At 35.5% G+C, this 25538-nt stretch overlaps 4 protein-coding genes across 11 annotated transcripts; 1 reads left to right on the forward strand and 3 right to left on the reverse strand.

Annotated features, from left to right (window-relative positions):
- The first annotated feature begins 1796 nt into the window (after window positions 1–1796).
- On the forward strand, window positions 1797–8344 carry LOC144564004 (isocitrate dehydrogenase [NAD] catalytic subunit 5, mitochondrial). 6 transcript variants are annotated; one of them, XM_078313483.1, is made up of 9 exons: window positions 1827–1959; window positions 2707–2775; window positions 2972–3171; window positions 4337–4657; window positions 4927–5088; window positions 5672–5746; window positions 5942–6051; window positions 7632–7704; window positions 7997–8344. In XM_078313483.1, exons 3-9 carry the CDS (start codon window positions 2998–3000, stop codon window positions 8186–8188), a joined length of 1107 nt encoding a protein of 368 aa, XP_078169609.1. In that variant the 5' UTR covers window positions 1827–1959; window positions 2707–2775; window positions 2972–2997; the 3' UTR covers window positions 8189–8344. The 6 variants fall into 6 exon arrangements, with proteins under 6 accessions (XP_078169608.1, XP_078169610.1, XP_078169609.1 ...); XM_078313482.1 differs by lacking the exon at window positions 2707–2775 and having other exon boundaries at window positions 1797–1959; XM_078313484.1 differs by lacking the exon at window positions 2707–2775 and having other exon boundaries at window positions 1826–1943; window positions 2958–3171.
- LOC144564001 (E3 ubiquitin-protein ligase RGLG3-like) lies at window positions 4668–15857 on the reverse strand. 3 transcript variants are annotated; one of them, XR_013514525.1, is made up of 12 exons: window positions 15369–15700; window positions 14526–14610; window positions 13871–14011; window positions 13248–13361; window positions 12537–12631; window positions 12300–12376; window positions 12001–12106; window positions 11499–11626; window positions 11055–11196; window positions 10653–10709; window positions 9574–9820; window positions 4668–4679 (listed from the first exon to the last, which is right to left on the reverse strand). XR_013514525.1 is itself a non-coding variant. In XM_078313472.1 (12 exons), exons 2-12 carry the CDS (start codon window positions 15480–15482, stop codon window positions 9737–9739), a joined length of 1143 nt encoding a protein of 380 aa, XP_078169598.1. In that variant the 5' UTR covers window positions 15483–15630; window positions 15756–15857; the 3' UTR covers window positions 9351–9736. The 3 variants fall into 3 exon arrangements, 2 of the variants coding, with proteins under 2 accessions (XP_078169598.1, XP_078169597.1); XM_078313472.1 differs by lacking the exon at window positions 4668–4679 and adding an exon at window positions 15756–15857 and having other exon boundaries at window positions 9351–9820; window positions 15369–15630; XM_078313471.1 differs by lacking the exon at window positions 4668–4679 and adding an exon at window positions 15756–15839 and having other exon boundaries at window positions 9351–9820; window positions 15369–15624.
- A 2299-nt stretch (window positions 15858–18156) lies between these two features.
- On the reverse strand, window positions 18157–21477 carry LOC144563999 (alpha 1,4-glycosyltransferase family protein). Its single transcript, XM_078313469.1, has 5 exons — window positions 20185–21477; window positions 19957–20106; window positions 19432–19569; window positions 19168–19347; window positions 18157–18834 (listed from the first exon to the last, which is right to left on the reverse strand). Exons 1-5 carry the CDS (start codon window positions 21318–21320, stop codon window positions 18648–18650), a joined length of 1791 nt encoding a protein of 596 aa, XP_078169595.1. The 5' UTR covers window positions 21321–21477; the 3' UTR covers window positions 18157–18647.
- A 1888-nt stretch (window positions 21478–23365) lies between these two features.
- LOC144564242 (pre-mRNA-splicing factor SLU7-like) lies at window positions 23366–24918 on the reverse strand. Its single transcript, XM_078313823.1, has 4 exons — window positions 24826–24918; window positions 24494–24597; window positions 23728–23796; window positions 23366–23554 (listed from the first exon to the last, which is right to left on the reverse strand). Exons 1-4 carry the CDS (start codon window positions 24860–24862, stop codon window positions 23477–23479), a joined length of 288 nt encoding a protein of 95 aa, XP_078169949.1. The 5' UTR covers window positions 24863–24918; the 3' UTR covers window positions 23366–23476.
- Between the last annotated feature and the right edge of the window lie 620 nt (window positions 24919–25538).

Below are 25538 nucleotides of genomic sequence, written 5' to 3' on the forward strand. Positions count from 1 at the left end.
CTCAACTTTGATTTGTCCCTTTTGAGTCACTCAACTTTGTTATTTGTCCCAATCAAGTCACTCAACGTTTTCCATCCAAATTTTTAACGGAATATTCCTATTCCGTCTAAAAAATTAACGGAATATACCCATTCCTTCCAAAATTTTAACGGAATTAGCATATTCCATCCAAAAAACTAACGGAATTAGCATATTCCGTTAAAAATTTGGATGGAAAACGTTGAGTGACTTGATTGGAACAAATAACAAAGTTGAGTGACTCAAAAGGGACAAATCAAAGTTGAGTGACCAATTCGTGACAAATAACAAAGTTTAGTGACCTCCAGCGAAATTTACCCTAAAATTTAGTTCAAAGGTGTTGTTTGTAAAATCCCATCAACTTTTGTGCCGAAAAAAAAAACAAATAAGCACAAAACATTACAATTTTTTTCTTCGATGAATTGAAAGCAGCGATGAAACTTATTTTTTATGCTAGTTTCGCGTGTCACGTTCTTCGAGTCATATATTGTTCTTCACATAATTTATTTTCACGAATGATATATAAAAACATAATCCTTTCCTGTCAAAGGCTATTCAGGCGAACCTTGTTCGTGGTATGAATAGTTATGGTGATAATTAAATTACCAACCAATTAATTTGTCCTTATTATTAAGGCAAAAATTGATGCTTGCTCTCTAAAATTTTAAAATTACATATTTAAAGTATTCTTCCTCCAAAATTGTAAGATTATAGAGGTTCAAATGTCTTTATTGTTTGTATCTTTATTATGCTTCTATTTTTTTAATTTTTTTTAATAACAAAACTTCTTAAATTTATATGTCAACTGTCAAAATAAAATTGTCAGATGCAATCTATGTTATTTTGTTTACAAGTACATAAAAAATGATGACTTTTCGATTTTAAATTTATATGAATCAATAAGTTGAAAAATTAGTATTCAAAATGTATCTACATCAATGTATTTTTGCAAGCTCTTGATATTAATAAAAAAAAATTGAAATATCTTACGTGTGCACAGAGAAAATAATATTTAACACATATTTAATGGTTTTAATTTAATATTTAATTTAAAACTTTAAATTATTATAGTTTTAAAATTAAAAAACATGATGAAGACAAAATAAATAGAGGCATTTGAACCTTTCTCTTATTTTATTGCACGAGTGATTTATTTGAGACAAAAATGTGATTAAAGGATTGCATAATTTTGTTTAACGTGTATAACTTGATTTATATGACGCAATGGATATAATAACTCGTAAATTTATCTCAAAAAATAAATATTTGTAGTATCTTGAAACGAAACAATATTTCCAGCTTTAAACTTCTCACTTAAAAGATATATTTTCAGTTTTTTCATTCTTTTTTTTTTGTCAAAGCTGCGAAATTATAAGTAAAATTCGAACTCTTAATTTTTAAATAATTATAATTCTAGATCTTTTCTGCTAACAGACTGTACAATCATCACTTTGTTTTTCACTCTCAATAAATTCATTTCACATGTAATACGATTTTACACTTGTAATTTTACACGCGTAAGAATGAGTAAAGTTTCCTACGCGGGCGGAGTCCGATTCGTTTTAATGGGTCCTTCTGTCAGAGAGAACATGAGTAATTTCCAGAAGAAAGTAAAATTTTCCTCAATTCGCAACCTCTGACTCTGAGATATCTTAAACTTTGAGTGCTTTTCTGGAATATCTCAACCGTTTAAATACGTCCTGCACGTATCCTAAAGCACAAATAATACTGCCCCCTGCGCTATCCGCGAATAGGCACCGTACACGTAAGTCACGCAAAAGTTGAGATATCTCAGCGGATACGCACTCATTAATCCTAGTGTACCATGCAAGGTCTTCTTCGGCTTCCCTCTCTCTTACCGGCCGCTCCTCTGCCACCACCCCCACCAAAAAAAAAAGGCGGAGGTCAAAGGTAGCCTTGTTTGCGTCCTTCTCTCTCAAGGTACAATCTCTCTCCGATCAAATTAGCGAGAGTCGATTCCTGTTGCAATTTCTTTTCGTTCGTGTCTCGTAATTAGAAGATTCGTTTCGCTTTACTTTCCAAATCACTCGTGGCATCCCTAAATTTTCCAATCATCACATGTAAAACTGCATTTGCTTGAATCCTGGAGCACTTTATTTCATCAAGTAGGTGGATACTACCCTTCCTGTACTCTCTTCTCCTTTAAACAAAGGCCATAGGCCTTGAGTACAGCAAATGAAAGTTGTATCACATCCAGTCTCTGGAGTTCATTACTAAGATCCAAAATCAAGCTATATTTTATGCTGTAATCTTATGTAGTTTTCCAGTATCAGGGATTGCAGCAGAGTCTCACTAAATTTGTCAGGTGGTTTTCCAATAAATATTGCTTCCATGAATTCATACACATTTAGTAGACTAAGTAGGATAGGTGTTGTATAAATATATTATGCCGTGCTCTCTCTCTCTCTCTCATATAGTGTGGGCATAAATTAAGCTAGAAAAAAAAGCTAGTTTATAGGCCAATATATTATTAGTATATACCAAAAGCAAGATGACATACTAATATTAGATCTGTAAACATGGACAAAGCAACCTAACAACAGATCTTTTCTCAATTCTTTCTGAAAGTCCAACTCATACTTAATATCAAACAACTTGATCTTGAATAGGAATCTACTTGTTAAAGTTTTTTTTTTCAAGTCCAAATTGGTATTTTCTTCTTCTCAGACAGAAAATAAAAGGTTCTTATCTCATCAGCAACTATTTTGTCCAAAGCAGGGCACATCCTTAATACCGGTATGTAACAGCCAAACTTTCTTTCATGATCATTGGGATATTCTAGGGGTATGTATGAAATTTTTTTGGCTATTCCACCGCTTTCTGAATTTCCAAAGAGTACAAACGAATTTGTTCATGAATAGTAAGAACTATTCAGAGACTTCTCTTTGTGTCGGTCCCTGATCACTACCTGATGTGAGCAATTTTATTTCAGGATAATCAGTAATTTGGATCAAATCCATGGCACTACTGAAACTTCTTAGAGGGAAGGCAGCAGGCCAGCTGACAAACCGAGGCTTTGCTCCCTTCACACAGTCATTCTTCTCGACATGTGACTCACCAAGTGTACCAATTAAAGCTACCCTTTTTCCTGGTGATGGGATCGGGCCTGAGATTGCTGAATCGGTCAAACAGGTACTCTCTCCTGCCGTGCATATATACCTGTGTTTGGATGGAGAATAAATTTGTTTATTATCTTTTTAGTTACTCTTGGGAGCCCATCAAAGTGAGTTTTTCCCGGTCCATTTTAAAAGATGGACCAAAAGAACATTGACCTATGTTCTATTTGGTTCTTCACTTTCCTCTACATTCAAACCAAGAGTATGAAGGGCCTGTGCAATTGAGATTGAGTTGAGGATTAGTTCTTAATTAAGCATCAACTATACCCTGTTGACAGTTGATAAACCCTGAATTTGCATTCAAGAGTCACCTTTGTTGTCAATTTCCATTCAACATTAATTCGTCTAAAGAAACTATCTGGCACTAAACTGGATCAGCACCACAGCATGTCTGATACTCTCAATTGTGTAGTTGGTGATTAGTTAAGTTTAATCATACAATTAAGCCTCCGTTTGACCACCTTTAGCCTCAATTGACTTTTCATTGTGCAAGTAGTCAACTGTCCTCAATTAAATCAAAATTTGCCTCAATTTGTGAACTTGGTATTTCAGTCAGTATGGCAGCATGATATCCATTCCGTTAAATTTAAAACTGAGGTCATTTGATCCTTCATTGCCAATTAAAGCATTAGATTAACCAAGCTTGGCTTTGATCATTGAAAATAAAGCCTTGAGCTAGTTTCCACCACCCTCATGTAGCTGTGGCAAAATTTTGGATTAAACGAGGCTTAATAGCACAATAGCATTCTTAGCAAAACTGGATTTGTCCGGGGGTTTAATTGAATAACAGCAAAACAGTGTTCTAACGTTAATTTGAATCATCTTTTTCAATGAAAACCTCAAGCAAGCACATTACATAATGTGAAACAAAAGGGGAAAAAAACTGCACTGTTGCCGCATCAGCCTTGCATATAATGTGTCCTTTCTGCTTTGGTGCTTTCAGGGGTCATGATCAATCTGATGCAAGTGTTTGGTAGATGGCATGGTATGAACCTGAAACTTGTTGATTCGGTTAAAAGGAAAATAAAAGCAAAAAATTAGACCTAGTTTGCATTGTGGTCAGCTATATCATTTTGCTCTTTATATGGGAAATAGGTGAAGATATGTCTGTTTACATGCCCTACTCAGGTTGATCGATTCCAATTTTTAACAGCAAATTTTCCTATGCTTTCACTTTTTAGGTTTTCAATGCAGCTAATGTAAAAATCGAGTGGGAAGAGCACTATGTTGGTACAGAAGTGGACCCAAGGACCCAGAGCTTTCTCACATGGGAGAGCCTTGAGTCAGTACGGAAGAACAAAGTGGGCTTAAAGGGGCCCATGGCAACCCCAATTGGAAAGGGCCATAGGTCTTTGAATTTAACACTGAGAAAAGAGTTGGGTCTGTATGCAAATGTGCGACCTTGCAACAGCTTACCGGGCTACAAAACCCGGTACGATGATGTGAACCTTGTCACCATTCGTGAAAATACAGAAGGAGAATACAGTGGTCTTGAGCATCAGGTACTGATCTATTTTCTTTGTACTTGTTCCTTTCCTTTTCTCCTTTTATTGAGGAAATGTAGTACTAGTAGTACTGCATTAATTAAAATACGACTAGGATTCTTTCTTGAAAGAAAAAATAAAATAATGGACAGAATGGACAGTTAATAAAGACAGCTATTTTAAAATTTTCAACTGGTATGGAGGGGACCTATATGTCATTTAACCGGAAAAAGAGAAAACTTGCTCTTGTATCCCATGAAATTATAAAATTGTAACTTGAATATCAGGTGGTCAGAGGGGTTGTGGAGAGCTTAAAGATAATCACACGCCAAGCAAGTTTGAGGGTGGCAGAGTATGCTTTCCACTATGCAAAGGCGAATGGCCGTCAGAGAGTGTCAGCTATCCACAAGGCCAATATCATGCGCAAGACTGATGGTCTCTTCCTCAAGGTATCAACTTTCAACTCCCAATTGGGTCGATTGATCTGGTTTTGTTTTATGATTCTTATATGCTGATGGTCAGGCTTGGGCTGTGGTTCTAACTAGCCGATATATTTTCCGTAACAAATATGAATGATAAGAAGAAATCCAATATGCATAAAAAAACAATCCTAATTGGACAGTTTGGCAAGCCTACCTAACCAGACCTGACAGTATCACGATTTGGGCTTGGATCAGTATTTCTTGACCTGCTAGCAGGTGACTGGATCCTACCACTTGAAAATTTGAAATAAAATATGCTAACCTGTCTGACTGCCAGCTTGTGCTATAGTACTTGAGGTAATATTAAGCTTTCCAAGAAGTCAGTATATAATACTAGCTTGTTTTCAGTTTTTTAATATAGCCAAGGTTGGACTTCTGCCATTTTTCACATTTTGAAGGAATGATTATTGTCTAAGCAGAAAGCTGGCACATTTGCATTATAGTTTTTTGCTCAGCAAGCTTTTTAGTAAATTTTCAGAATAGATGTTGTAGGACCAGACGAACAAATGTTATTCTGTCTTATTAATTGAGTTCTTTACTCCATGTTTAGTGTTGCCGAGAGGTGGCCGAGAAGTACCCAGATATAGAATACGAAGAGGTTATCATTGACAATTGTTGCATGATGGTATGATTTTAAATTTGATTTGTAGTATTTTTCTTGTTTGAAAAGTCCAATATAGCTTTTAGATTTGGAAATTTATTTATAAGAGTTAATATTTGCATGGAACCTACATGCAATTCCTAATTCTTATGTGTGATACCTTTTTGCTACATTAATTTATTTTGTGGACTCAATTGAAAATATCCCTTTCTTATACAGCTGGTGAAGAACCCTTCATTATTTGATGTATTGGTGATGCCAAACTTGTATGGTGACATCATCAGTGACCTTTGTGCTGGACTAATTGGTGGTTTGGGTTTGACTCCTAGGTAATATAGTACTCTTTCTCATAAAATGACTACATTTAGCTATGACAGCTATTTAGTTTTAGACTTTTAGGTGTATTGGACTATGCAATTTAGGAGACTGAATCCAATGTAGCCTCATTGGAAAGGGAAATTTTACAAAGTGCTCTTCTTTTTCAAAACATAGAACAAAATACCCTCCTCCTAAAATTCTTAATAAAATACCCTTGTGGACCCCACTTGTTCCCTCTCTTCCCCTCCCTCTCACTCCTTCCTATTTACTCTCATTTATTCTTTGCTTAAGTAAAATATTCAATTGTGATTTCATTCCCGTTTTGAATAATTTTTACTTTTTGTGTGTACAAGTAATTTAAAATAAAAAATTTAAGTGTGAAATTTTATTTGTTAAAATCAGAAAGTATAATATTTCCAACATATGGGTCTTTTAAAAAAATATTATATTATAAGACATGGTATTAATTTATTTCATAAAAAAAAGTATCTAACATATAAATGTTTTTAACATATGCATATTATATAATAGTTTATTCGGTATAAAATTTCATATTATTAGTTTTCACAACTATAAGAATTTTATCACATCACATGTTAAGAACAATTTAGTGAGGTACTTGTACTTCAATAAAATATACTAATTATGTATTTGATATATCTTAAGAAATTAAGAAATAAATAACCAATGCAAGAAATATTGAGTTCGAATACTATAGAAATGAGTGGTGTAGATGGTTTGGGATACATTTTGTATACCTTCAAAGTGCATATATGGTCTGATTAATTACCAGATTCAACAAAGTTTAGTTTTTAAATTTTCACCATGATGTATTTACTGGCGAGTCGTATTACTTGCATCGTAAGTTGTAACTGATTCAAAGCTGTTGGCATTATTTCTTGCCATTGGTTATTTATTTCTTAATTTCTTAAGATTATATCATATACATAATTAGTATATTTTTATTGAAGCATTAGTATCTTACTAAATTGTTCTTAACATGTGATGTGATAAAATTCTTATAATTGTGAAAATCAGGAATATGAAATTTTATACGGAATAAACTAGATAAAATACGTATGTTAAAATTATTTATATGTTAGTTAAAAAGATTTTATAAAATAAGTTAATACCATGTCTTATAATAATTTTTTAAAAGACCCATATGTTGGAAATATTATACATTTACACTAATATTATACTTTCTAATTTTAACAAATAAAATTTCACACTTAATTTTTTTATTCTAAATCATTTATACACACAAAAAGTAAAATTTATTCAAAACGGAAATGAAATCACAATTGTATATTTTACTTAAGCAAAGAATAAATGAGAGTAAATAGGAAGGGAAAGAGAGGAAACAAGTGGGGTCCACAAGGACATTTTGTTAAGAATTTTAGGAGAATATTTTGTTCTATGTTTTGAAAAAGAATGACACTTTGTAAAATTTCCCCATTGGAAAAAGGCAAATGGAACATGAATTTTGTTCTTAATAGTTCCTGCAATAAAATCCTGAAATCGTAGATTTTGAGTAACTAAATTGCATGTAAAATATTTCCTAATTTATATTAGTATTGGAGTTTTGTAGTTGCAACATAGGCGAGGGAGGTATCTGCCTTGCTGAGGCAGTGCATGGATCAGCTCCAGACATTGCTGGGAAGGTTAGTTCACTAATACTGAAAATGAGACTAATGCTTTTCTAATCACTACTTGAAAAGAAAAAATAAAAGTGGGGTCAGTCATTGGAAATATCATCTACATGTTATCAATTTATTTTCTACCTGGCCCATCAGTCAATTATGAGGGTAAGAAATAGTGGGGGTAGTTTTGGTCATCTCTTTGAATGGGTTATGAAAGTACTGGAGATATTTCCCAGATAATAAAGGTGATATCATGATTTTTGAAATTTTCGGACTGCAATGAACTTTTTTTCTCCCCTTTTGACATTGTCAGAATCTTGCCAATCCGACAGCTCTCCTCCTGAGTGCAGTTATGATGCTTCGGCATCTAAATCTCAACGACCAAGCCGAACAAATTCACAATGCTATTCTGACCACCATATCTGAGGGAAAATATCGTACGGCTGACCTAGGTGGTACCTCTTCCACCTCAGACTTCACCAAAGCTGTTTGTGATAACCTCTGAGTTCTAATTTTTCAATTTTGGGTGTTTGCCTTAATTTGATATCATAAAATGGTGAAAGGTCTAACTTATAACAAGACCCAATTTTGATATTGGGTTTTTGATTTTTAACTAAAATAATCAGCAGTGTTTATTTGGCAGCTGGCAGATTTATTGATTCTAATTTTTTTCCCGCTTGTATATTGGCCCACAGCCTATTCTCCTTTGTAATTTCGGGGCTATTCAATTAAGTAGAACTACGGTGTTCTTAAGCTCACCCTAAGCTTTTTTGACGAGCTTTACTCCAGAGCTTATCGTGATGTATTTACAATTTACATGCAAATAGTTAAAAAAAGATAAAGAATAAATACATTAAAATTAACTTATAAATCTTTTTTTTAACTCTTGACAGTCTATTGAATTAATATGAAATTTTATATATTGTGTGAATACATTACCTTGTACAAGTAGATTGGTCTTAATAGTTTAGATTCATAATTTAAAGTCATTCCAATATACTTTGGAGTTCTCATCAAATGGCTTGGTGAGTTCAAGAAAATCCTAGTTCTACTCCTATTTGAGAATTTTATAAAGAACCGAACTCCATAATATTGCAGTAAAACCCATTTACCAAGCATGATGAACTCTTTGATGTTAGTGTAATTTGATACGAAGATCCAAATCGCGTTGATAACCGAAGCAGTGTTTGAGGTTTTTCAAACTCGTCATAGCGTGATTCTCATCGACGTACCCTCAAAATATAACATAAGAATTACTAGTTTACTACCGTTACATCGTTTGCGGTAGATATACATATGTGAGACTGAGACGATACAAATAGAAGTTATTCCCGAAGAAAAAAATATTTCTTCAAATCTTTTTAATCAATATTTTTGAACAGAGGAATAAATATTCATATCTTTAAACTAGTAATTGGACAAAATATGCAAAATTTAAAAGGAAAATTTTTTCTGTGAAAAGTAAACAGTTCTTGCCAAAAACATTCGCATCTCCCCATGGCTAGATATATATACCCAACAAATTTTATATAAGTTTCTATGAAAGAAAAAAAATTGCTTTCATTTTGAGAGCGAATTGAAGACCCAATCTCTATAAATGGAGATGCGAAATGTTAACAGAATAATAAACTATTTTTAACTCGAGAAAAATAATACAAATACAGATCTAACTTCTAAGCAACTTCATTCATTATTATGAAACAATTAGGTCACAAATAAATTTTCACTACAAATTCACTGAGAAAGTTGTTGCTGATCTTCAGGCGTCAATTCAACATGTACCCTTGCAACGACCTCAAAAATATTGCACATACCTCGCAGAACAGGAACTCTCATAGATACCCCAAACACAAAATATAATAGTTATGCACCTGACTGCCCAATTTCTACAAAATGCAGAGATTTGGGTTTCTCTATTTAGAAAAAGAAATCGGTAGAGGTTCATATGGCATATTTTCCATGCTATTTAAAGTATGAATGAGACATTTCTGTTCAATGGGGATTTGCAACAATTTTGATGTTTCACAGAGGGCCAATAAATTCTTCATTCCTTTCATGTATATAATCTGACACGCAACGTTATTTGTGCACGGCATATTGGGCATGTAGGTAGAGTTGAACCGCAATCTTTGCATGTCTTTCAACAAACAAAAAAACAAGACATTAAGAGTTCAGAGATCCAAGTATCAACAGTTAATCATAAATTGATTTAAGAAAAATTATAGTAATAAAAGCAACAAAACTACGAAGGTTATTGTAGAAAAGGCCTGTGTTCATTACTTGCATGTAACTTTACTTTGTTTAGAGATAAAACATTACTACAAGTAATGACGTAACTTTTGCATCTTTTTAAAGCACAGGCCATTTTGCAAATGAAGATTTTGGGGTGGGAGACCTTAATACAGTTCCATGTTAAAGCAGTTACTTTTGAGTGAGTCTATGGTACTATGCATATCACGGGTTGTTACCGTGCTATGGCTCTATATTCGAGTTTTCAAATCCTAACGGTCGATCCGAACCGTTCATCTTGTTCTCCATATTAATATGTGTTTGGAGACCAAATTTTACATTTTTGAAATTTTTTTACTATTTTTTTAGATATTTAGAAAATCACTTGATCTGAAAATTCTGGACCATCCAAAAACAGTGATTTTCAATAAATCTAAAGAAATAGTAAAAAATTTTCAAAAAATATAAAATTTGGTCTCCAAACACATATTAATATGGAGAACAAGATGAACGGTTCGGATCGACCGTTAGGATTTGAAAACTCGAATATAGAGCCGTAGCACGGTGCCAAATCGTAATATGCATAGTACCATAGACTCACTCTGTTACTTTTTGTAAGTCCCACAGTAAAAAATGATGTAAGCCAAGGATTAAACGGACACATGGTTTAATTAATTGGTACCATATTGGTGAGTATAGCCAGGGAGATGAAAAGTGTTTAATTAAGAGAAGAAATGTACCAAATGACCACACTGAAAAGCCATATCCTTTGGATTTGTCAGACATATGGGGCACACCTGCACACAAAAAGGATAAAGTAAAACAAAATCAATTTAAAACAGCTCTCAAAAGTCTAATGCGTTATATGAAAGAAATTTATTCTTTCACTAAATGCTTTTGTTGACATTATATGCACACTCCATCCAATCTTGTAGTTATGAAGATGACGGGTATAAATTGAATTTAACTCAGACCAAACAACCCTCCCAAAAGAAAAAGGAAACAGAAAGATATTATAGTAACTATTAAACATGGATTAATCAGTATCTATCAATCAAAAACTGAAATTTTATTTAATACTCGAACTTTGTAATGGTTAATTTAGCCTGCTAGATACCAAAAGAAAAAGAGCATTAAATCACCTGTTCACTTGAGGCACTATCATCAGTTGACTTCCCTGTAGTTGTTCTTGTTGGAGGTGAGTTTGTAGCATTGTCAAGTTCAACGACTGCTTTTGGTGGAGGTAGAATGTCTATTGCACCTATCCTATCCCTGCCGCGTTGTCTGTTTCAAAATTGAACAGTATCACTATATAACATGGTCTCAACTAAATGAATTCCTTGCGGTACATACATAAACTGTTGGAGGATGTTTACAAATTTGCTCCTGAATTAAGGGTGGAAGCAACTTTATATACATAACATTCGAAAAGAGTAACCTGACAACCATACTCATAGCTAAATAAAATTTAAAATTTTCATAGTACCAAGATAAAAGGAATATATTCGAATTGTTGCTGTCAAATTAGGTTATCTACGAATTACCCCTATAGATTACCATTTATGAACTAAAAGCAAGCAAATTACTCTGGGGGATAGAGTTTTTGGGTGGCTGTGTATTGGAGAGGAATTTCCATAAGAGCAGCAAGTGCGAATGCTGCCTCCTTCTTTGACATCTCTGTTTGAGATTTCATTATGTCTGTGAAGTTCACAAACTGCACCAGAAACAATAATTTCAATCAAGAACAACAACAATAAGTTGGACCTTAGTACACCCCATGGAAAACATTGAAGTACAAAAATGTTCCTGATGAGATTCTTAATGCACATATGCATACTCCTCAAAAGCCACTGAAAATTTCACCTGTGCCCCGGAAATCAACATTCTATATTTCTACACCACCCTTCATTTTCTTCAAAAAAATTTGGATAGACAAATATAAGTCTGGCTACTTCTTACACGAAACATGGAATCTTATCTAAAGGTACACAAGATGTTTATCTTCCCAGGGTTGTAAGAAAAACTGCCTGGTTAATTATAGGCAGTTGCATAAAATATTTCTAAAAAAAAAGTATTCTAATGTTACACCTGGAAGTTATCAAAAGCTCTTTCAGGGATACAGTCATCAAAGTGTTGCATGGAGTCCCATGGCCCGTCACCGATTCCAACCATCACAATTGAAAGGGGATAATGACTGAATTGTAAATACCAAATTTAAAAATAAATAAGAAAGTTCTCAAAAACATGGTATAGAATTTTAAAACTTTCCAAAATACAGGCCCAAGCCCCTGTAGTGCCAATGAAGAAATGCCGCTTACACCGTACCAGCACCAGCACCAGCACCAGTATAAATAATGAGTAGTTAACAAATTCAATTTCAGTTTTACCTGGCAGTGACAATGGCATCGATGGTTGCTTCTTCTTGCGGGCTTAACTTTCCATCAGGTACATGCGTTCTTGTCACCTACATTACGCGTATCAGTTTGGATTCAGGGTCAGTAATGGTATTATACTGAATTTGGTTAATTTTTTTGGTGCAAACGAACATGAATTTGTACTCAAACACTAACTCTTGGCATAAACAACATTATTGTTGATGCCAAAAATGTAAGTTCTTTTATCACCTGACCGTCAGCAATGATGACAAGAACATGGTACTGCCAGCTACTTTCAACAATGGATATAGCCGCATTTATAACAGGAGCAAAGGAGGTTGGGCCTACACAGATTGCAGATAATGAATAAATACAAGATTTCAGAGAAGGAAAAAAGCTAGAAGATATGCATTTGTCAGCATCAAATAGCTAATCTTTTTTATTAGCAAAGAAAAAAAAATAAAGAGCCATGTTGAGGCCAAATTGAGTGCTAATTAAGCCAAATTATACAAGTAAGAGTTTCGGAGGATTCATTAATCAATGAGATTAATTTTGTACTTAAAGCTCAATTGGGATTAATTGAGACAAGCTACATAGGAATATGATGAGGGGTAAGGTTCATATTCCTTAAAAACAAAAAAGGAGGTAACTTGAGAAAAGAAATGATATATTGAGTGTCTCCTAACTCAGACGGTTTGATTATGGCAAATTGGTACTCTTCTGTATTTCAATACGGAAATAAATTGTCTCCTTAAATGCAATGAAGGTCAATTGGTCCAAAACATAACTAAATTGAGGTTTAATTGTGCATAAGGGAAATAAGCCAACTTGAGGAAACAATGACCACAGAAGTACCTGTCAAAATCATAATTATTCCACATCGAGAGAAATTACAATTTTAAATTAATATATAAATAATAAAAAAAATTCATATACCCAAGACAAAGAAAAGAAGAAAACCTGAAAGATTAAGCTGTGGCACCATAAATCTGTATCTGGAGAGAACCTCCTCAAAACCACGGCAAGGCCGCTGATCAGCGAAAAAGCTAAACACTGAGTGGTCATGTGTGGTTGCTGTTAAGGCAGAAAAACTACCCATTTTAATGAAAAAGGGACATGTACATCACTATGCTCAACAAATATTCAAATACCATGCATAGCTTATATAACAAAGAGTGACAAGAACAACAGAAGAATTTAGAAAAATGTGCTCCGATCAATAGGTCAGGTACCAACACACCTCAGCTGAATATGTAACAGCTGAGACAATATTCAACCTGCCCCAAGGATATGCTGATATGTGCTTTCAGACTAGAGAAAAAAACCAACTCGTTATAAAACTGACCCAAGAACATTGAAAAGTCAAGCAACCCAAAACTACAAAATAAACATCACTTATTTCAATTATTTGGGAGGAGGAATAACTTTGATATTTATTATTTCTATAATTCATAATTATTGAATTATCACTAAAGATTACTTTGACTATTTTTTAGTTTTCCATTATGTTTGTGAAACTGAAGCATGAGCACACAAAAACAATGAATTAGAAGCAACATGAGATAAAAGAAAAATAATTCTACCATCACCAAAACCAAAGCACGGTATTAAATTATCTTCATCAAACGGAGATAAGGTACGCCCAATTATAGATATGGCTTGCTCGTATGGGTTTTGAGTTGTACCAATTGCATGAAGAGATCTCCTACCAAAAGAGTGCCTACCTGCATTGTAAAGAAAAGGGGGGTTTCAGCAAAGAGCCGTGGAAGAATACAAAAGATTATCACCATGCATTAGTGTACAGCCTATTTGTACGAAGGACTGTGATTTCAGCCAGTACATGGTTGCTAATCTTTTCTTATGGAGCTTTCCCAAACTAATTGATGCTTAAGTATTACTTGAGATCTCAGGTCTGGCCATAATTTTTTTCATAAAAAAGTAACCAATCAGAGATCAAAAGGAAGGTTACAGGGGGGAGGTATTAAACAGGTGAAACTTAAGATGCACAAAAAGGTGCAGATAGGTGTATTCCAGGGAAGGAAAAAAAATCAAAGTTCAATATTAAATTTAAATTTGGATGTAATCAAGGGTACAATCCAAAAGAAAAATTAAATTTGGACTTCAATTGCTTTATGAGGACATTGTTCTTTGATCCTACTTGTTTTTATTTTAAATTTTCATTGAGTGTGTATGTGTTTACTATGTTATTGCTATTATTAGTTTTGGTTGGGAGACTACCTGTCCATTCATTGCTTTTGGTGAAGTCAATGCCAAGTATTAAATTAGATGACTCAAGGCCAGATTCTCTCAGCGAAGCAACTACCTGGAAGATTGAAAAATAACTATATATACTTTGCACGCCTAACTAACATAACAAGGGATGCCAGGATAATATGTCACATGCTATGCTCCCAAACAAATCTGGATTATTTTGAGCACTCAACTACACCAACTGAAGCCCCAACAAAACTAATACCTCAAACCCGACCTAAGAAGTCCAGATCTGGCTACAAATAACTTGTATGGGATTTCTTTCATATTAACTTTGAATGGGAACCTCAACATGATGAGGACGCAAAATGACCCTCTTGAAACTGGAACCTGACCAACTTAACAGTCTACCAGATTGGTACCACTTCAATTTTTTACTTCAAAAAGGCTCTTAAGTTCGTAAAAATTAGTATATAATTAATGGGACAAAAAGTTGTTTTTCTTCCAATACAATGTTGGCAGGTATATTATATTGACAACATCAAGCCGGTAGTGCTACTATTTATCTTATTGCATGCCCCAGCCATTTCTGCAACTGTGCCCACAACTTACCAATTTAGCTCTTTCAATAGTGCAATAAATCAAAACCTGATTTGTAAATTAATCAGTCTCAATCAAGACTAATCATCCTCAAAGTTAGCCAGTATTAGCTGAAAAGACTGAAACTAAGGATTTTACACCAACAAATCAACAGAGAAAACAATAACACAGCAGTGAATGATTTTCAGACAAATAATGCAATCAATTACTGCAATGATTATACATCTGTACCAGACCAAACTAAGAGAGCGCCAAAATTAGAAATTTAACCTCGTGGACAGAGCTGAAATTGTCAGGTATTGCATTTCGTGAGTGATGCGCATGCTGCTTTGAGCTTTTGGAAGGAGCTTCATGCCAGTGCTTGCGCGATTTGCTCTGCCACATTTGTTCCTTGTAAAGCTTCTTGTAATTCAACTATTCAAACGCTCAAATCTATTGAGCCTTCTTCGTATTCTCTACGAATTGACGATCAAAAACCCGGCTTTCTTGTAAAAATTGCACCTCCAGTACGAATCTCTCGTACTTCCTGGCTCTAATTAGCCTCTAGTAAGTCCCCTTACACAGTTTCTATAGTTTATCTAAAATAAAATTCTCTCTTTCTAGATTAATTTATAACTACCAATAGGAAAAGAAGAAACAGGAGCACGAATAATTTACCTTGATTTTGAAATTTGGAAGAAGACGGAGAAGGTAGAGTCTCCTTTAACTTGTGAAGAGAGCGATTTATGAACTTTTCCGAGCGTTCCGTGTAAGACTAACAAAACCTTCTTCGGGCTTCTCTCCAAAAGAAAACAAAACCACGGTCGTATCTCGTGTTGTTCATTGACTCGATGGATGGTAGGGCCCTGCAATTCAATCATGACCGTTAGATCTAAAATGGATGGCGAAGTTTGAACAGAGATTACAAATTCGGGGTTCAATTTATCTGAACCATTCGTAAGAAACGGTCAGGGCCGTCTGATTTGATAGGACGGTCACAATTGGATAGCTGATCTCTGAGAAGATCACTGAGATAAGGACAGCAGATGACGAGTGCGTATCCTCTGAGATATCTCAACTTTTGCGTGACCGACGTGTCCGGTGTCTATTCGGGGGTGATGTAGGGGGTCGGTCATGTGGGCTTTGAGATTCGTGCAGAACGTCTTTAAACGGTTAGGATTTTCCATAAAGTCACGCAAAGTTTGAGATATCTCAGAGGATACGAATTCAGCGGATGACGCAGTAAGAACGGGGCGGCGTCAGATGGGTATCTGATCAAAATCGGTCCGATTCCCACTATATGCCGTCCGATTGGTGTTAAGGTTCTCTCTCATTTGATCCGCACGAATTTAAATGAGAGAGAACCTTAACACTAACCGTCCGATTGGTAGCGCATTATTTAAAGAAAATCGGACGGCTTATATGATGGATAGGACCAATTTTGGTCCGAGGCATATTGGACTCCCCCTTATCTGGATCAGCTTGGAGCGGAGTACGTACTCAATATTTTAATGAAGTCGGTTGAGAGCGTGATATTACCTCCAGGCTCCAGGCCTCCAGTTGTATCGATATGTTGGACCGTACAAAACGATCGAAACGTTTGTTTATGATCTTACGGTCAAAATACTTATCCTCATTTCTACAAACATAAATAACAAGTCTTTTTTTTTTTTAAATCCAAAAATAACAAGTCGACGGCGCATTTCGACTACTGACATTGAAAATGAATAATAATAAAATAAGTCGACTTTTTTCGTATTAATATTCAGTCTATTCGGCTAATATTCGACTAGTGTAGTAATTTACTGAACTCCTCTCGCCCAGTATAGTAATATTTGGTCTATTCAACTGAATATTCGGTCGAATATTCTTATTCAGTTGCAATCCGAATAAAATATATATATTCGGTCCGAATATGCGGTTTAGAGTATATTAACAGTGATAAAAATATCAGTTTATAGTATATTAACAGTAGTTTATACCGCATATTACCGGTTTGAAGTTATATTAGCATATTACCGGTTTGGAGTTATATTACCAGTTTAGAGTATATTAATAGTGATTTATAACACATATTACCAGTTTAGACCACCTGCCAAAAACCAACTTTTCTAACTCCAGGAGGAATCGAACCAAGGTCCTCTGGACTAAATAGCACGCCTCTTGACCACTAGGCTAATTCACGTTTGTAACTAGAAATTAGTAACTATTTTATTTATTATATAGTTAGGCTATTGTATTTATCCATAATTTTTTTTATTTAATATTATACTTGGACTCCAATATTATATTTATTGTATAAAAGTGTTTTAATAATATAATTAAAATAATAAAAAAAAATATATATATATAATAGGCGTATCGTATCTTTGATTTTTAAAAATTTCCGTATCGCGGTATCCGTATCGTATCCGATACGATACCCGTATCCGTATCCATGCAACATAGGTGACAAATCTATGCAACTGAGATTTACATCGAAGCATGCTTCAGAATTACTACTGGAGAACATATTATAGAGCGGAATAAAATTTATGTAACATGTTGCTTTGCAAGTACATATATAAGTATATAACTAATAGATTAGAACATGCCTTTTTGTTTTTATTATTTTTCCATTGGCAAGCTGACAATATAAGTCATGTTTCTCCTGCTCTGCAAGCTGCAACAGTAAAATATACATAGCCCCAATTTTTTCCTTTTTCCTTTTCTATTATTGTAATAGTTGCCCCCGTTTTTTTTTTTCAAAAGGCTTTTTGCCATCATATTCGTATATGCACATATATATGATCAGAAACAACAATAAGCACAAAGTCTTGTCATTGTAAGGGGCAAGAACAATCGCCGAATTACTGCATTGAGACCTATCTTTAATGGTTGGTTTAGTTACATGTACTTTTGGAATAGGTATGAATTACAAAAAAGATCATATACATATATAAAGATATACATCTATAGCTTGCTGATGCGCTTCCTAAGAGCTAGGTCGGCATCCTCGGCGTGCTCCGGCACCGGCAAGTTCGTCAAGCAAGTCATCTTTGATACATGCACACCTCATTAACAATTAACTTAGAGATAACAAATATCAACGCAAGAAATAAATATCATGGAAACTTGTACAATCCAAGCAAAAATGCGCAGAATTTTCACTTGATATAAATCACAAAACTATAAATCTATGACCAGTATACAGCATACAAAATCCCAAGGCCCTTTCTCTACATTTTCGATAAAGAATGATATACAATATGTCAGAACATTTCTACTCGCAAACTATGGCTCTGTATAAGTATTTTTTTTACCATAAAGCTTCCATTTTGAAACTTCATCTCCAACCTCCCCCTCCCCCACCCCCTCTTTTGTAATTATTTACAGTAAGAAGCATCAGGTGGCCAATTATAGTATTCTCAAATCCCAGGTAGGGCTTGCTTTGGCGATAGGTGTAAAGTCCGGAAAGAAAACAAGAACAAAATGATGGTGGCGATTTGATAAAAGCCCCCTTTTGTAATTCTAAGCAACTAATAACCCCTCTAATCCAACTAGGGCTTCAATTATTCATGAAAGGAAAATCTATATTACATCTAGGCAACGGAGGCAGAAGTGATTAAGAATTCTTTCTACAAGGCTCTTCGGCTCTGGTACAAGCGAAGAAGTGATGCCATTCCACAAATGGAAAGCAATGGACTCCTCCATTATTCTCTTAAACAGGATATCTTGCTCTACCATATCTGCCTCGTCTGACGGTTCAGCAAAGTAACTACAAACAATTGTTTCACATAATGCGTTAGTAATTAAAGTTTCTTCATTCCTATGGAAAACTACAAGTTGCACAAGCAAAAAAGAAAAACAAAAATTCTGTTTGCATAAAATGCATCACATTTCCATTTGAATATTAAAAAAAAGTGTTCCACATGTGAATGAAAAAAAAAATCATTATGCAAAAAATAGTCAATAAAATAGAGTTCTCCTGACATTAAAGCGAAAGAGGTGTTTTATGACCCTACAAATTTACATGATAAAAAGGTATATGGACTTGAGAAGAATAAGTACCATTAGAGGCACTAAAGGCATTGAAATACAAAAGGAGTACCTTGTGATGTTTGAAGAACTTATCGGGTAGAATTGAAAAGAAGGAAGTATCTTCACATGTAATTGGTTGTTTCTTTTAATCTTATTAATCACTCTAGTCAAGAGATCAGCACCGTTCCACCTTAGACGGGAATCATCATATGTTGAGTAGAATTCTTTTAGGCACTCCATCACAAAATCACTAAAACAAGCACAAATTCAAAGTTACAAATGGATGTATGATGCAAAATACTGGTATTAATTAAGTATTTAGAATTTTCAGTACCTATTCTTTTCAAATGCCATCACTGCACCACTAAAGGTGGAGTTTCCTTCGATTTGACCTAACATGCCTATAGAATTTTGAACTGAACTTAAAGATTTAAAGACAATGACATCTGAATCAAGATAGATACCACCATACCTGTACAAAACAATTGAAATAATTAATTCGAGTTGTTTTATGTATATGTCGGAAGAACCCAACTTCTAACTACAAAATATAGTAAAAAGTATATATACCACTAATTAATATCGTGATATTTTATTACAGCATCATTCCCCATTTAAATTACAAAATATTTTACATCATCTTCTTTTCATCCTTTTTTTTTTGGTGGGTGGGGGGTTACCCATTGGGTATTTTCAAGAGATCGGAAAAGAAGCATTTCATTGATATCTCTTAAGTTTCCAAGGGGCATGTAAGATATTTATATATCAAGCACGAGTGATGCTTAGCAGGTGTGAAAATCAAATGTGATATTGTTCCCAAGTCCCGACTGCTGCTTTTTTTTTTAAGAAAAATACTAACTTGTACAAGGCTGCGAGGCGAATAAGCTCACTATAGTGTAGTGGATAATACTTGGTTTTTCTCCAGTCAAACCAAACTGATGCAAATACATGTGTGGGTGTACCCTCCAAAAGCTCATCGAGATTCGGAACAGCAACTGCCACCTTGTACCTGTACAATGTTCACTTAGTCATAAATAAACATCTTAAAAAGTAAAAAAAAAAGAAGAAGAGCATTTTTGCAAATTACCCATCCTTGACAAAATCCTTGAAAAACTCCAGTTCCATAGTTTCTGAAAAGACTACTACACATGCATGATGGTGATGCATTAGTAAACTCTCTAAGCCCCTTTGGTGCCTCACACCATAGGTCCATTGGGGACTATTCCATACCATCAAAACCCTAATCTCGCACTTGTTCTCTTCCCCAAAGAACTTCTGCATGAACTCAGTAAAGCCCAGGTATGGGTCTATACCCTGGAAGTACCCCCATCTCCTCACCCCATTTCTCTTCACAGACTTCTTCTCCTGTTCCTTTTCATTTTTCTTTTCTTTCTCTTCCACATGTAACTCTCTCCTCTCAGAGGCTTTCTCTCCGTTACCAACAAATGGGATGCTCTCCATTTCCCTGAGAAGCACTCTCTGGACCAAGCGATCGCCCCGGGTCAGACCCGTCAGGCCTGATGCATCCGGATCCTGTAACAGTGGATGGTTTTTTGGATTCAACAAGTCCAGATTCGACTGAAGCATTCGATTCCTTCTCAAAAAATCACCTTTGCCTTCTAACCACTTGGCCCATCCCTCTCTGATAGGCGATTCACCCTTATGAGGCTTAATCAGCAATGCATCTTCAATTTTTGTGATGGAGCTGAGCATGGCACGTATATCCTCATCGATCGGATAATCATCAGAGGAAAACACAACTCGAACTCGGTGGGAGCCGGAATCAGCACCGGAATTGGAGACTGAAGCAAAATACAGATCAGAATCAGAAAGGGAATCGGAATTGGAATCAGGATCGGTAGTGCGAGAGCCGAAAGGGAGGCGCGCTACACCAAGGATGTGGTCCCAGACGAGTGCTGCCTTGGATTTGGATTGTTCCGTGGAATCGGGATCGGATTCGACGATGTCGAGGTCGTCGATGAGGTCGAGAGAGAGGTTGGGAGTTGAGGAGGCGCGACGGGATTCGGGTTCGGGTTCAGGTTTGGAATCGTGTTGGGTGGTAGTGGGGAGCGAGGGGGGAGAGAAGGGGGAGGAGGAGAGGCGAGAGTGGAGCACAAAGAGGGAGAGGAGGAGGAGGAGGACGGCGGCGATGGCGCAGAGCTGAGGGGGACCCACCGCGGCGCGGCGCCGCGTGGGCTGGTGCGGATGGGAGCGCGGTAGCATTGAAGTGCGGGGGCTAGTGAGAGAACGAAGACGAGGTGCCGAGGTGGTGGTTGGTTAACTGGTTACGTTTTTGTGGAAGTTGAGATGGCTACCTCCATCACCGTTGTGTTTGGTGGCGGGTAAGGTGGCAAAAAGTGACCCGACCAAGGACCTTCGGAAGTCTGACTCGAATCAGATCTTTTTTTTATTTTTTTTTATTTTAGAAACGAGCAGACGGAAAACGAGCTGATATTTGTTAGGTCACCTACTCACCTTAGTTAAACTTACACCCTTAGCATTGTTTTATAACTTGTTCAAACTAGGGATGGCAAAAAAGCCCAGTTGGCCCGGAGGCCCGTTAATATCCGCCCGGCCCGCTCTTTACCCGGTCGGCCCGACACAGTGACGGGCCAGGGCAGGCCTGGGCTTCACTCTAAGCCCACGGGCAGCCCGTTGGGCTTATATGTTAATACAAGTATATTGAATTAGGGTTTTAGTATATTGAATTAGAGCGATTGTTTTTTGTGTAATTGTGTTGAATTATGAAAAACTATGTTGTTTGTTATGTTAATTTACATCTCGTTTTTGTGTTGCTATTTTAGACTTATTGTGTAATTCTGCCAGTCTTTCTCTTTTTATTTTGATTTGTTACTTGTTAGCATCATTTCTTTGAGTAATTGATTATTTGTGTAATTGTTGCGGCTCTGCCTTAGTTGTCTCTAATTTTCTCGTCGTAAAAATTATATTTACAGTTATACTTGTATTTGATATTAATGCATAGTGCGACAACCAACAGGCTATAATTTATGGAAAAGAAAATAAAAAGCTGGAGAAATTCAGCCTCAAAAAATGAATTGGGCATGGCCGGGCCGGGCCGGATAAGGCAGCCCATGGGCACAGGCAGGCAGGCACGGGCAGGCCTGGGCCTGGAGAAAAAGCCTATGGGCAGGCCGGGCCTAGATTTTCAAGCCCGTCAGACTGGGCCAGGCAGGCGGGCCATTAATTTTTTACGGGCAAGTCAGGCCTGGGCTTGACAAAATACCCGTGGGCTAGGCCCATTGCCATCCCTAGTTCAAACAAAAGCTTCAAAAACCCTGCCATATCCAAAACATCAGCATATCAGCTGGAAAGAAACGGGCAAGTTCAAACATTTTAACTACGGACAACAAACATATAAACCACACACAATGAGGACCGAGGTAACTTATATCAAAAACAAAATGCGTCTCTTGACATCTTCTCTTCTGATTTGCAATGTTCTTCATGAAGCTGGATTGTATAATCTCCATCTGGTAATTATCAAGATGCAAACTGTCCAATGGAATTTCATCCAGGTTAGTATGTAGCCGTACAGTTGTGAATTCAGGTTAGTAAGTAGCTGTGGAGCTGTGGATTCATGTACTTATATTTATCATAGTGAACTTTACAGACGAAATAACTATGAAATAAGTTAATTTGTCGTAACTCAAGTGCAGAATAAGAAGTTACTTTTCTCTCTTAACAGCCAAACATGAATTTTACTCCTTAATTCTCTTTTTCTCTCTGTTTTATCATTTACATCTCTTACTTAACAGCCAAACATTAACTTACTCCTTAATTCTCTATATTTTATCATTTACATTGCCCAGGTAACATGAAACGAGCAACTAAGAATAAACAAAGAAAGAACGAATGCAGCTTGAAGGATTTACATTTTAATCTGAAAACCCCAATCACTTGCGAAAAAATAGCTAATATAAGCTTAGCCAAATTCACAAAGAGGGTTTATAAGCCTAAAAGAAAATTCATCATCTTCCAATAAAGGAGACCATTCACATAATAAATTATTTTAGTACGTCCCTCTTTTCTTTTTTGACAACTTTCGACTTCATAATATTTTTCTTTTTTGCCAAACTCAAAAATCTATAAGCTTGCAATACAAGCAGTCAGGCACTTGCCTCATGGTAGGTAGACGGAAATCAATGGTTTGAATACTTACGGCCTCATGGACCATCTTGATGAAGCTTATGCTTGTATTAATTTTGATTAAGGAAGAAACAATAAATCAATAAACACAGAGATGAGACAAATAGAAGTCGACTACAACTGTACACCACGTTTGAAATTTTAATTACCATAGCTAACAAGCTAACAGTTATATCATAACAATGTCTCAAGTACTAGCCTTTCACTGAAATCTAGTTCAAGAAATCTTTCATTGGATCATCATGGTGAACCTTCTTCATTCTATAGGCCTCCATATCCTCAGCAGTCACCTGTGCACAAGAGTAATCCTTGTTGAATTATGATATTACAATAACATTTACATCATTAGTGTAGTTTAGGAAATTTGTATATATTTGGTTCAGCAGTGGTATTCAGTACTAACAATTAAACTAGTTTGGATCATGGGAAAACAAGCAGGAAGACCCTTAGAGAAAACAAATACCTGATCATTCCACTTCACGTTGTATTTTCTCTTCCTTTCATCTTTCTCTTCCTTCCTCCTCTGATCCTCCTGCCAAATTCAATTTCAAAATTAAAATATGCTCTATTGTATGCAGAACAAAACAAATAAATATTTGAATGAATAAAACTACACTATCCAAGTACACAAGAGAAGTAAACAAATCCATATCAGACATTTATCCACATCAGATATGCATCCAATACAAATTCGCACAAGACATGCATCTCGATTAAATATTTTGCATTGCAAATTTAAACAACACAGCTGACTGACACATGTATCTATTCATATCAGGGCACAAAAGATTGCCTCAAGCAGCCTCCTATGGCCTTTATATATGTATCAGGACTCCCGTCTCCACCTATTAAAATTAATGTGGGACTAAAATCCAGAAACTCCAAACTTATCACCATCGTGAGTTCCATTAGCGAAGTTACACAGTTGGTCCTCAACTATCCTATCATTCAGCCATTACTTTACATGTCCAATATAAAATTACAAAATTTAATAATCACTTCAATAGCATGTGAGCATCCTTATATTTTAAACTAGTAATTGTTTTCTCACCAGTACTGTTTGCTATGTACATAAATTAACGTATCATATCTTAAGATTTTGGGAAAAAAACACATATTGCTTGAATTCATCATATCGTATCAGATATAATGCTTGTATCTCTGGTTCATGCAGCATAGGAATAAAATAATAGACTACAAATATTAAGTTCCATTTCAATACATCATACCTTCTTTAGAGCGTCCGCAAGCAATTTCTCATCAAGAACGAGATCCTCTGGCACATCAGTTCCCCATGTTGCCATTTTCTTCTCTTCCTGCTGTACTGGTTGCTCTGTTCAAATAGAGCACCAAAGTCTCAAGTTAATTGTTGCGCGCCATATTGTTCCAGACTAAAAGCATTCAGGTACAGAGAACGTTCTTGTTTTGGTTGTTCTTTAGTTAACTTGAGGTCATAAGGTCAGAGAACCATGGACAGTTACAATGACCAATAACAAACACACCGAATCAAAATTCTAGTACTAAAAGATGATCAGAGTAAAATATTAAGATAGGGCATTACCATCAGAGGCCTCCTTGCGTGCAATATTAGCCATCATGAGGTCATTGACAGCCTCAGCAGCTTCAATACCAGCTGAACCAGTACAGTAACTGTTGCAAAAGAACAAACAACATCATACCACCTGTCTATGCTTAGCTACGCCCCAAAATCAAATATGACCAATGCTCTTAATTAACCACCTGTCTATGCTTAGCTACGCCCCACTATTCAAAAGAACAAACAACATCATACCGTAGAGCTCTAGGTAACAGTCACTAGTCAATCACTTATTATTTTCTAACACAAAATTTAGCCTACTATATAGCAATTCCTAATATCTATATTAAAGAACATTATTGTTCTTCACCAGTCAGCCACTACAATTGTAAAGCTCCACTTATCCAATATATCACAAGAGACATGATTAGTAAGATTTATGTTTCTTATTGTTTTAGGTTGAATATTATGTTTTCACAATATTCAACATACCACATTGAATACTATTATAAAGCAGTTCTATCATGAACTTAAGTGCGAAATCAACGATACGTTGAATAGAATGTCAGTGCTAAAGTGGTCGATCTTGACTTTTGCCTACTCAAAACCAAATTTGCTTGACAAATTGGCATTGTACAAATGATTTTCGCATTGATTTCGCACTGAATACCATTTTAACAGTTTCTATTTTTTGTTTTGCTAATTAAATCTGAAAAATATATAAAAATGTATTTAAT

The sequence above is a fragment of the Carex rostrata genome, chromosome 13, assembly GCF_964058835.1.
Source record: "Carex rostrata chromosome 13, lpCarRost1.2, whole genome shotgun sequence".
NCBI lineage: Eukaryota > Viridiplantae > Streptophyta > Magnoliopsida > Poales > Cyperaceae > Carex > Carex rostrata.